Raw genomic sequence first — 13,025 nt, 5'->3', positions numbered from 1 at the left:
ATAACTTTGAAAATACAATTTCTTGGCAGTAAAGTTACTGTCACTGTGTTGTAGTTTGCCTTGAGCTCATTGTGCCAACTGTTTGTTGAGCAAGACAGTAAACTGGGTTACTGTGGCCATTTCACCAGTCCAATTTGCAGRATAACAGTCGCAATGGCCCAGGGTGACAGAGCAGGGTACTGTGAATGGAAAGGAAAAAGCAACTGGAGAAAGCAAGGATAATTCTGAGATAATGTTAAACAAGCATCATCACCAGTGTAAGCCTCATATGAAACCTTTTTTCAAAAATCATTATTATTAGTTTTTTTTAATGTTGTGYCCAGCACAGTAAGACATGTTATGAAGACATTCCAATGAAAGCTGTAGTCACARTAAGCACTGTTTTCATCTCACTTCTTGCTTATCACTCCTGCTCTGTGGTAAAAACATAAAATGTGTCGGCACTTCARTGAACCATCTCTGTTCTTAGAGTGTATTTTAGTAGTCTTTGGCTTCACCAAATTTTACTTATAATTTTCGTAGACAAACATTTTCTCCATGCTGGACAGCAGAAGCAAAAGGATTTAGAAAGAAAAAAAAATATTAAGCTTAACTATAGAGTGATGATTGTTCTTCTATAGTCTTTTTACCTATAATTTTCAGCTTTCTGAATAATGGCCATCAATAATTTATGCCTTGAGTCTGATATTCATATGATACAAATCTACAAATAAAATTACAATGGAATTGTCCTAACAATGATTCCATATAACTTCATCTTTGTAATGTGGTATGGACTTCAGTGTTACATTTCTGATTAATATTTCTAAATATACGTATTTTTCAGGAGAACAATAGATTAAAAAAGAAAGGGAGAAAATACAGTTAGATAAATAAAGAGAATAGAAAACATAACAAGAATTTCAGGCTTTATACAGATGGCAGGATCAACTTTTTGTAAGCTTATGTAGATAGTTTTAATTAATATCAAAGCTTATATTCTACCCATCCTGCCAACTTAGATTTAAGGGAAAGCTTTGAGAAATATTTATCTGGGCAGATGTCTCATTGAGATATTTGTGCAGAAATGTGTCCAAGAATTATGCTGCATTCTAGAAATTAATGTTGTTTTGTCTGTTTTGTAATTAAGAACAGCATAATTGAAAATAAAATTGCATTATTAACAAAGCCCAAATTGTCTGTGCAATAGTTAGTCTGAATAAATCTTCCATATTTAGAATGAAAATAGAGATTAATACCTACGACATTGCTATAGACCCTCTGAGGGAAAAGACCTAGTAATAGAGTATCCAAGTTCATATCCACAACACTTATTTCTCCTTTAAAAAATAAAATATTACTGTATAATAAAATTGCATTTCAGGATTTCCTCTGGAAGGAAACAGATTTGTAACAAACTCACCTATGCTCACAAAGTATGAGCTGTGACCTTTGCTCATAGTCAGCAGTGGATTATCCTTCATCATCTCTTCCCCAACTTGTCTAGATGATGGTTATATTGAACATATATTTTTCTTACTTCATAGTACAAAACTATTAATGGACATAGATAATGTTTWAAAAATAACTTTTCATTAAATTCTTGTTTGCAGTGGTGGTTCAGGAAAAAAAAGGTGCCTAACAAATTTGTGCATTAAGCTRGGAGCAACGTTCTCCAACACATTTGTGAAATCAAAATCTTTARCTTTCATATCCAAAGTGACTTTGGCACTGGGGAGCTAAACTTACATGCTCTGAATCACCCTGAAGGTTCCTTTCACTTTTCTCCTTGACAAGTAGGAGGAGAATAGTCTTCACTTTGCTAAAATTAGTTATTATCAAATAYCTCCTGCTTTCCTAAAGAATCACTAGTGCATATATTGTCTATTGTCTCAGCACCTGAAGGTTGAGAAAGTTGCCTGAGAAAAATGACAAASCTCTTAAACTGAAATATAGAACACACAGACTATCTCAATACCTCAATARACTACCATAAACATTTTGTTCATCTACATTTGGCTATAGAAWTAACTTTTTTGAAACATAACTTTAAAAATAGAGGATGTTTTTTGAAGTACTCACTTATTCATGTGTAGTTTCACCATCCAAATGGTAGATATATCTTCAATTAAGAAATGAAGTTTCTGTWAGCAAGCTATCCAAAATGGCCAGATGTTCAAGTCCAAATTCCACATTTCTGCATTAGAATTTCTCTACTAAGTATTTTAATTTCTCTCTCTCTCTMTATATATATATATATGCAAATATATGGCAAAAATTAGCCTCCACCATTTTTTCCCTTTGTGWCATTTCTTAAATTGGCTGTGTTGTTTTTACTGTAAAATAACTTAAGACAGAAGGATATTTTTAAGCTTAAAACCTGGAGGCCAAGGCATAATCTGTCCTGCCTTACCACCTACTAAAATGATGAGCAATAAAAGTTTCACTACTCTGAAACCTCAAATATTCCCTGTTTTTCCAAGCTACAGACACTGTAGAAAGTTTAGACTGAGCAAAAGCAGCCCAGCTTTCACAGCAGCTGGTAAACAGAGAAGCTAGAAACAACTTTTTAACTAAAAATGAAGAAAAAAATAGTCTATTTTCTGTTTCAAAAGGGTATCCCTAAGTGTTTGGCAATGTCAGGATAATTTAGTCTCCTCATTGGTGACTCTTCAGGTGTGTCTTCAATTGCATGCCACTCTCATCCTTCCTGCATTTTTGTTGCCTGTTAACCATCTATTTTCTCTTTCCGTGATCTTAACCAACCTGCCCTGTACATCAGAGACTCTGCAGAGTGTTTTTCAACCTTATTTAGATACCAAATTTATCCATCTCCCTTCTTAGGCACAGTGGGTAGAGAAGAGAGAAAAAGGTTCTTCTATAAGATGATTCAGAAAAGGACGAAATGTGCGGTGGGTGTCTCTACAAAAGAGCCTCTCCCTCTCCGCGGAGTGAAGCAGGACTTCAGTGAGATAAGCTACCTTAGCGAATTTCCTCTTTGTCATTGTTAATTTAGGTATCTAAAATGCAGTGGGTGACTCCCCATTTGTTTTGCATTTTTTTTTGTGTACTAAAATGGATTCTGATCTAAAATTCAGTCTTTCAAGTACTTCTCTATTATAATTAATTATGAAGGAAGTAAAAAAAAAGTAATAGCAGTGAAATTGCACTCCTTTTTTTTTTTCCCAGAGATTTGGAAAGAAGCTGAAGATCGTTGCTCTTCTGAAGTGCCTCCTCTCTTAATGTTTCATGAAGCCCATCCACAGCAGAGCCAGCCAACACGGTATAAAACGATGATCTGTGAACTATGAAAGCGCAGTGTCACCTCAGCAACACACACTGCACTTCCGTTGGCCAAGGGCCAGCGGTATTTGTGGCCTCTGGCAGATTGTGGCTGTAATAGCAGCTCTTAGAGGTGGAGTCTGCCTGCTTACTCCTATCAAGGCTCTACGTATGCTAGGTAACCGCCTGAAAGCTGCATTTGCTTTTGTGCAGTGGGAGGAACTGAGTATTATATTGCCACAGCCTCCCTTAAGCAATTGCCTCCAAAAGCAGAAAGAGAATAACATGAAATGAAAGAGAAGAAAAATGAACTGTAGAGAAGAAAATTGTAAGAGTTCAGTTTAAGACCACATAAAGCTAATTAGGTGATTAAAGTACCTGGTATAATTGCATATCTTTTTTCCTTCTCCACCTGCCAAGAAAAAAAAAAAAGTATGAAAATAAAACTATGCTTTCCTGGTAAAAAATGAAAAAGAAAATACATCACATGACAGTCATCTCTTAAAAAAAATATAATGTATTTTACAGGAATATTAGAAAAGTAATGCTGTTTATTTGTTCCAAGATTGAGAATGATATTAACAAATCCTTTTCATAGAAAACCTTTGTTATCATAAAGGCATATATACCACTTAGAAGGGAAGAGCAACATGGTTCAAAACAGTGATAAGCATTCAGTTCTTAGGAACTAGATGAGAAGAGATAATACAGCGTGTTGACCTAGATAGTAACCTATCAAGAAGTGATTTCCTTATTTTATTATTTAAAACAGCATTTGCAGATATTAGCTAATTCTCCCAGCTTTCCCTGTCTAGCTGAGAAAAAGAGGCTGAGGAAAAGAGAAGGAATGATTTGCCAGAACCATATCCCCATCTATTAAATGGAAATAAAATAAAACCTCAGGAGCTCTCTACTTTCGGTTCATAATCAGTTCTCTGAACCTAGCTGTCTCACAATGCATATGCAACCAAAATCAAAATAATCAGAGAATTGCTGATGACATCTCAGACAAAAGGAGACATTTGCCTTCAGGTCAGACATTAAATCAATTGTGGGATGACTCCAAGAAGACCACAAGAGCTTGAGTCATCATACGACTGGAGTCACATGCCTTCTTCACAGGAATACCCTGGAAGGCAAGGGAGACATAGATGAAAAAATAAATCTCTCCCTCACTGGCAGATGGCATTGTAGCCATTTGACAGAAGGCAGGATATTACAGTTACATGGGAAAAGATACATCCTGAATCAAAAAAAATAAGGTGTGTCAATGCACGGTTCATACTTGTCTGCTTTTCTAGTTTAAAAAAAAATCATGATAAAGTTTGTATAAAAGGTTAGCGGAAAAAAGTCTTAAATATTTATTTCTGCACTCATTTGCAGCTCTCTTCTAAGAGTCTTTTGTGGGACACAAACACAAAGCTAGAGCCTAGCTAATTAACTTCAAACTGTTGCCTACCTATATGTAACCAAAGCTGGGTTAATAAGGTAATAATTTAAAGTTAATCAGGGAGATTTCTTCTGTGGTCAGTGGAAAAAGATGGTAGAGAATGACCTGGTGTATATGCGTGTCTGTTCTACTCACCTGTTCTACAATGAAATAAATTGTGCTCCTAAGGTAACTGTGTCTTTTTACTACTAGGATCAGCTGAAAGGATGAACTTTATCTGCATGACTAAGTCTGGATAGCTAGATACAGAGGAGAAAAGAAGTGCTAGAAAAGGGTTCATATTTTGGTAGACTTACATATTATAATCAGAATTCTTCAACCTATGGTCATGTTCTATGTCAGTATTGGGCATAATTATGTATGTGCTATTAGTAGGGATATTTCTTCAGCCTCACATATAGTAACCTCAGAACAGAGTTCACTGGTAATATTTCCTGCACACTCACATTATCAAATGCATTAAAAACTCACATGGTAGCCATGACTACTCAAAACATACAGCTATTCACAAACTTTCATATGGTCAGTCTGAAAAGAATTTTTTAGAATGGCATATATTGCAGAAAGGTGCAACAAAAGAAGGGTTGGAATATTTGTAAAGCAACCAAGACTAAAAATGTCTTTTAAGTCAATAAAAAACATAATTGGGCCATAACATTTTTAGAAGACAACAAATGCATAGAATTGGGAAGAGGTAAAGAAAAAAAATACTAAAAAAAATGTAATTTACCTTTCGGTAGTTCTCTCAAATCTTTTTTCTTCCATCCCCATATGGGGGAGATCTTTATTCTTCTATCTATTTCTCCCCTTGATCTTAGCGTGCCTTGGATCAGACCTTACTCTAATAGGCATAGGCTAATTTGAGCGAGACATTATATTATCTCCTTCCTGCTGCAGATATGTGCAAAAGTTATATTTCACTTGCTCAGTGGCTTCAGTTAATGAAGAACAGCCTCTGCTCATTTAGTTCATGCCCAAATATAACAGCTGGATGTAATATTATGACTGAGCTCTCATTACAAAAATGTCACGATAAAGATGACCTACAATTTTTGGAGAGAGAATATTGGACTTCTAGACGCCATATTATCCATTCATTGTTCTATCTCTGAAAATGTCAACAAACAAAAACGTGTCCTCATTCTCCAGCAAGAAGTCTCACAGGATGCAGAGCAAACATCTGCAAGATAATTCAGTCAAGCTAATCACATGAATATCTTCCGTGTTGGCACTGTAGACTTATAAAAAACAGTCTGAGATACTTTTATTACTTACAGAGTGATAATAATCATCTAATTTAGTAAGAAAAGTTTGAAAACTTCAAGTCAAAGAGAGAAAATTTAATATAATGTGGAAAGTAGGAGTAAAGGAGACTGAAAGAACCTACAAATCTGAATGAGACCTACAGGAACAGGAATTACCAGCTTCATGCCTGCTAACATTAATATCAATTCTCCTGTCATTTTGGGGAATGAGGCTCAGATGGCTTGTAATACTTCAACTTTCTGAAAAATACTGACAGGAAAAGGAAAACTTTACAAATGTGATGGGGAATAAAACAAATAAAATTTAATTTTCTTGAGTTTTACAACCATCACTGATATTATTCCTGTTAGTAAACAAATTCAGATAACTCATTCTCTCTCCTTTCACAGAAATCAAATAAAATAATCATTACATAGTTATATGAAGTCAATTWAAAAAAAAAAAATGTGAACAGCGCAACACTGAGGAGACTGAAGGACATAGCTGGTATATCATTTTGCCTACAATGAATTTATATATATTCTCATTAAAAACAAATTGGTTCATCCATTTAAAAACAATATAAGAGGAACTAATAAAGTCATGATAATATCTTTTTTAATATTAAAAATGCTGGATAACACTGTAATGCAAGGGCTTAGTTGATTATCTCTTAATATTTGCTGCAAAATCAGTCCTCCTATCAGTAGAATCTGTCAACACAATAATAAAACAAAACATATTTTAAATCCTGCCCTATGCAGGATTTTACAAAAATCAGTGCTTAGCAATTAGAAAATACATTTTTGTTATGCAGTCTTCCAGTTATAAGAATACACATTTTACAAAGACAAGGCATTGATCTCAGACCTGTTTTAAATCRTCTGAAAGACCTATATACAATCCTCTAGAGCTCACAAGTTTATATCAAAAAATCAGAGAAAAGCAAACAATTAATGCAAAAAAATCATTGACTACTGTATGTATGATATTAGGTAAAATTTTAGGAATATTTAGTTTGAAATGTTAAAGCCTTCTCTTTTGATGGTCTTTATTAGCCATTAACATGTTATGTCAAGAATTATTTTTGCTTGTTGAGCTAAAATGCTTTCACTAAGAAAACACATGGTATTTAGATTAGGCAATTGCTTAAAGTCTCTTAAAAGTTAGGCGTGCTATTAGACTTTATTCTCAGAGTATTTTGTATACCAGTTATCCTGAAAATTATGAGTCAAAGAATTAAAAGAGCACCAATTCTAATTGTACTGATTGCAGCACTCTGTGGCCGAGCTAACATGTGCTAAACTGAACTGCTTTAAGGAGATCAGTTTGTGGAACATCTGTTGACCCTCCCAACTAGGGACACAAACTTCTTTGCACTTGCCAACCTTTGAAACATGAGCAACACATATTCCCAATAAAAAGTGTCATTTCAGACTGAAGCCAGTACATTGTGCTACTAGAAGTGTTTAGGAAGAATGATGAATATAGCTACTTACTTCTGTAATGACTTTTCGAGAAAAGTTTGTCCCTTTCTTTGAATTCAGAAAATTAATTACCTAGTTCAAAAAGAAACCCATTTTTTAGATCAGATGYTAAAAAAATTTTTAGATCACATTTAGACAGAAAAATGCTAAAAGAGCGTTGAGAAAAAGCAATCACATTGTATACTTCAGATGCTTTTTTCCTCCCACTACATATAATTAGCTTCTTGATTTTCAGATATTATTTTATAGTTTTTTTTTTTTTTTTTTTTTTTNNNNGGGCACCAGAGAACTGAACTGCATCTGTTCAGAACCATCAGAAACCAGCTGCTGCAGCTAACAGCATAAGTTATTCACCGTGCTTGGTGGAGAGGGAATGGGGCTTTGGGGGAAACATAACAGACGAAACAACAGTTCTGCATGACACGTTCTCTGTTACAGAAAACTGTGACTGGAAAAGCAAGGRCACACATATTTCAGGAATGCCACTGTAGGCTTCTCGTTGTAGTTTATCACTAGGTGTTGAAAAAGAACTCTCTCTCTATTTTCCAGACAAAAGTTGGGAAATGTGTGAAAATATTGAATGCCATGTAAGCGACTGTTTTAGGGAAGCCAAGTATATGTAAAAAACACTAGCAGACTGATTGTGAGTTTAGTTCTAGACAAGTGCAAACAGAGGAACCCAGACTTCTTTATCAGTTTGTTCTTATATTAAATTTTGAGTGAGATTTGGATATGACTTGAATAAGGCCTARATACCAGCATTTTTCATTACCATTTCTTAATATTCTTTTGTGGAAATATAGGACATTTCCACTGACTGGGGATGGCAGAAGTGCCTATTACCATCTTCCTTTCCAGGGGGCAACTGTATTAAAAAAGAAGAAAAATCCTCAAGCCCTTTTCCCAGGTGGGCAGTCCAAAACTGACTTTCTTCATTCCAAATTTGACTGCCAAACAGACAATAATTATACCAGTGCCACAAATCTTAATATAATACGTTCTGAAAAACTCAGACCTGTTGCTTATATCAGATTTTGATCTTTTTGTTTTGTTTTGCTTTGTTCCAGTCCTCTGTATCACTACAAAATAAATAAATAACCAAATAAACCAGCAAGATATAATTAAATAAATGACACCACATGTCAGAGAGGTTAAGCTGTTCTGACTGCCTTTTAAAAGCTCAATCATTGTCATCTCCCAGAACAAAAAGCACTGCAAAAATGCAGATACAGTACAGGCCCCAGTATGTCAAATCATTGGAATCAAAACTTCAAGAYGGAGATTAATAAAGTGCCATTAGCAGATGGTGTGAGCTGATTGACTGAGAATTACAAGGATGCATTCTGTTTGAGTACTGTGGAGGGGTTTTTATAATATTAGCACTTATTTCTGTATCTTTAAATAGTCTATCAAAATAAAATGGGCACATAACTTCTGTTCAGTACATAATTTGACTCATAGATCTTTAAGGCCAGATGAGACCATTATGATAATGTGCTTTGACCTGCAGCATAACACAGGGCATAAAATCTCACTCTGCAATTCCTCCCTCAAGTCTGCATCTTCTGTTAGAGGTATACCATGTCTTTTTGAAAGACATCCAGCCTTGATTTTATTATTTAAAGTGACGGAAAATCCAGCACATTCCTTGGTAAATTCAGCCCTTAGTTAATGACAGATGCAGCCAGAAAAAGGTACAGGCATTTTCCTCCTCTGTGGTTAGTTTTGTCCCACTACACCTTTTGATACTGAATTATAGAACCCTCAGCTATCAGATATCTCCTCTTATAGACCATAACCATAATGCTTGGTAAGAAATAAAGTTTTCTTTGACCAAGTAGTGGGAGAAAGCTGTATTTTGTGGGGTACATTGCAAACCTGATTACTGGTTCAAAATGGTCTCCCTTCTTAGAATGGAGAAAGCCACAGGAATGAGGATTGGTATGATGTCTACATGTTCCCCTAACCCAGTGGAACATGAAAATATGTTTCTTGCTTGTGCTGTATTTAGAAGCATACCTGATGATGGCTCAGGAGGAAGATTTTGTTACTGAAAGCTCCAGACAGTATTCATCTGATAATGTTCAACCCCCAACAGGTGGCTTCAGCTCTCTTATGCAGGATCCAAGTTTTTCTGTTGCTCTTCCATTAAAGTGCAACAAGTGCAGCAAGTAAGATGAATATATTTTTTGAAGTGAACCAAATACATTTATTTAAGTAAAATCATGAGGGTAGTGGCCAGCAAGTGATGGGTTATGTGCTGTGGATCTGAAAGGAGATCATAAGTAACCTGGCTTTCATCAACAGGAGAGTTAACTTGTTCTATTTCTTCAGATAGGGACAGGATCTGAGAGGTGAAGCAAGAAGACTGACAGCATTTAACTGGGTCATGTGCCAGACCTGGGTTTTATAGAATTTGTCTTGGGGGATAGCTTAAGTTTTATGGATATTTTGCTTTCCAGTTCGCTGATTGAAAGACGAGTAGTCATGCGCAGGCATTTTACTGTGGGGCCAAAACCTGTCAGGATCCARCTGTTGCCCAGTGCCTGGAGTTTGATGTGCTTTTTGCTACTTTTGATGACAAGGACAGACGCCGCAACAAATCTCTCCAGCCACCATCCTACATGGAGGTGGTGTTTCGAGGCCACAAAAGGAAGAAGAAGACCTTGAAGAACAGAGGGTCTGGAGGGTGGTTCTGAGCAGCCTCTTCAGAGAGGGGAAACAGAGAGGTGAGTAGAAAGAGTTGCACTGAAGAGGCCCTTTGGAGGGGCCATGTGGTCCCCAGTGCCTCTTCCACCTCCTCCTCCCCCTCCTCCTCCTCCTCAAGCAGAAGGAGGCAGACTTGCTGCTGCTGCCAATGCGCCAGGATAGAGAGATCTCGGCGCGGGAGGAGATGACGCAAAAGGCAGAGCTCCCCCCAAAAAAGTGTTTCTCCAGGACGAAGATGGCGGCAACTTAGCCCAGGGGCCCAAGATGCCTGTGGCCATCGGGGGCCCCCAGCCAGGCAGTTCCGCCCCGTGCGCCCGGGGACACCGCGCCCGGCGGCAGCAGCGGCGGCAGCCGCAGCCCATTGTCACCAGCAGCAGCGGCGGCCCCGGCAGCCTCCTCCTCCTCTTCCTCTTCCTCCTCCTCCTCTTCAGCATCCTCGGCAGCGCTCCGGGAGCCCTGCAGCAGCGTCTCTCCAGTTAGAGCGGAGGGGGGAGAGGAGAAAGAGGAGACGGAGACAGCGGTGCAGGCATCTGTGCCGCGGCTCGGGGCTGAGGAAGAGGAGCAGCAGCGGCGGCAGGGAGGAAGAGGAGGCGAGGAGCTCTCCTGGAGCCGTCCGTCGGCAGCGGGAGACGCGGCATGCAGCTGTCCGGGGGCAGCGGGCTTTTCTCAGGAGGGAGATGGGGAGCTGCGATCTGACCATGCCTGGGTGAGAGGGGGAAAGAACCAACCGAGCAGCCCCGCCACCAACAACTATCACCACTACCACCACCATCTCCTCTCCCTCCTCCTCTCTCTGCGTTATTGCTCTTATCTTTCACGGCACTCCGTGCTGGATGGATTGGGGCTACTTCGTGTGGTGAGACCAAGGCAGAGCCACCGGCGAAAGCCAACGATATCTCAGACGAAGAAAAAGAAGCAGAAAGAGAGGGGGAGAGTGGAAGAAGGAGCGAGCGAGCGAGAGGAGAGAAGGGAAGGAAGGCAAGAAAATCCCCTCAATCTTTTAAGTCAATGCATATTGTGGTGACACTGGCAAAGGAGCCCTCACGGTGGAGTCGGCCAGGGCTGTGCGTTCCCAAAATATGACCAGGGGTGCTTGGATGTGCAGTCGGCAGTACGATGACGGCTTAAAAATCTGGTTTGCACCCCGGGAGAACGAGAAACCCTTCACGGATTCAGAGAGGGCTCAGAAATGGCGACTGTCCCTGGCATCGCTCTTGTTTTTCACAGTCCTGCTCTCTGATCACTTGTGGTTCTGCGCCGAGGCCAAATTCACGGGGACCGGAGAGAAGGAGCAGCAGCAGCCGCCCGAGAAGCCGGAGCCTGCGGAGCAGGAGCTGCTGGTGGGCATGGGGGAGCCGGCGCCCCCCGCGCCCCCGGCGCCCCCCGCGCGCCCCGCGCCCCGGCTCCTCGCTCCCCCCTCGCCCTCCCTCCCGCCCTCCCCCAGCAGCAGCGGCGGCGGCAGCGGCAGCCAAAACAACGACACCGAGCCCCGCCACGGCAAGGCTGCTTTCCTGGGGAACTCCACCGCCAGACCTGTGGAGACCTGTCACCCCCAGAGCTCCTCGTCCGGGCAGTGCTTCAGCGTGGGGGACGCGGAGGCGGTGTGCCGGCGGCGGGGGGGCCCGGGGCGGCCGCGGGGCTCGGGGCAGAGCCCGGCGCCCGGCTGGGACCTGACGGATTTTTACCTTTCCTTTTGTAATTCCTACACACTTTGGGAGTTGTTCGCCGGGTTGTCCAATCCGGACACTTTGAACTGCAGTCTGGATGTGGTGCTGAAGGGGGAAGGCTCCTGCAGCCAGTGCGTCCAGGCTTACCAGCGCTACGACCAGCACGCTCAGGAGAAATACGAAGAGTTTGAGGTTATGCTCCAGAAATATTTACAGTCGGATGAGTACTCGGTGAAATCGTGTCCTGAGGATTGTAAGGTAGGAGCCCCTGCTGTGTTTCCTGTCCCTCCCGCTGGCGGGTTGGCGTGCCTCCCTTATTTGTTGTGGCTGCCGCGGTTCTTCTTTTGGCTGGTTTTGGTCTGTGCTCCTCGCGCCCGTGGCCGTGGTTTTTAGGGTGAAGTCGTGTTGCACTGTCGTGTCGGAGCTGCTGGTGGAAATCGGCAGGGAGCCCTGGCGTGCGCATTGCTCACACAGGGAGAGGGGGAAGGTTAAAAAAAAAATAGTGTTCCTCGGTCCTCTGGGAGTGCAGAGCTGGATTTCCCCCTGCTCATGAATATGCGATTGGCTCCGGCTCGGCTGCCGGCTTCCAGCGGGCTCGGCAGCGGTTTGACGGGAGGCAGCGACGGGGGCTGCATGCCAATGAGCGGGGCCCGGGAGGGCAGCCGGAGCCGGGGCCGCCTGCGGCGCCCCGCGGCCCGCAGACCCTCCGGCGAGCCTGCGGCCGAGGCGGAGGCTGCGCGAGGCGCGGAGCGGAGCGCGGCTCGGCGGCACCGGCCGGGTGGCAGGGTGCCAGGGTGGCAGGGTGCCAGGGTGCCGGGGCACCGGCACCTCTCGGCGGCTCCCCGCGGCCTCCGCGTCGGCGGCGCGGGGCGCCTGTCCCCGGGGCGCGCTGCCCAAGTCTCGGGAGCCGGGGAGAGCTCGAGGGCTAGGGCTGGATGTGTGCAGACGCTGCAGTGACCTCTGGTTGGGAAGTGAGGATGGCAGCGCCTCAATAAGCCGCGGCGGTTTTCTTGGCGTGTCACCGGTGACCATTCAGAGAGATCCAAAGAGATTTCCCCCTCCTCCCCCCTTTATTAGAAGGCAGAGTCCCAGGCTGGCTCTTTGTAGTTGTTGTTTTCTCCCGACTTTTGCACCAGATTAGTTGGCCCAGCTCTCAAGACAGGAAAGAGCAAGAAAAAAGTGTTGTACCTGGTAACCAAAAAAAAA

At 41.7% G+C, this 13,025-nt stretch overlaps 1 protein-coding gene across 1 annotated transcript in view; it reads left to right on the top strand.

Moving 5' to 3' along the window:
* The first annotated feature begins 11,231 nt into the window (after positions 1–11,231).
* Positions 11,232–13,025, top strand: part of NALF1 (NALCN channel auxiliary factor 1) — a 483,481-nt gene continuing 481,687 nt past the window's right edge. Inside the window, exon 1 of the mRNA XM_085318114.1 lies at positions 11,232–12,077. Within this exon, the coding sequence (XP_085174240.1) occupies positions 11,232–12,077 (846 nt within the window). The remainder of the gene's footprint in view (positions 12,078–13,025) is intronic.

The sequence above is a fragment of the Rhea americana genome, unplaced genomic scaffold (assembly GCF_003343005.1).
Source record: "Rhea americana isolate MKP2758 unplaced genomic scaffold, rheAme1 scaffold_52, whole genome shotgun sequence".
Classification (NCBI taxonomy): domain Eukaryota; kingdom Metazoa; phylum Chordata; class Aves; order Rheiformes; family Rheidae; genus Rhea; species Rhea americana.
This window is presented reverse-complemented; position numbering and strand designations above follow the sequence as displayed.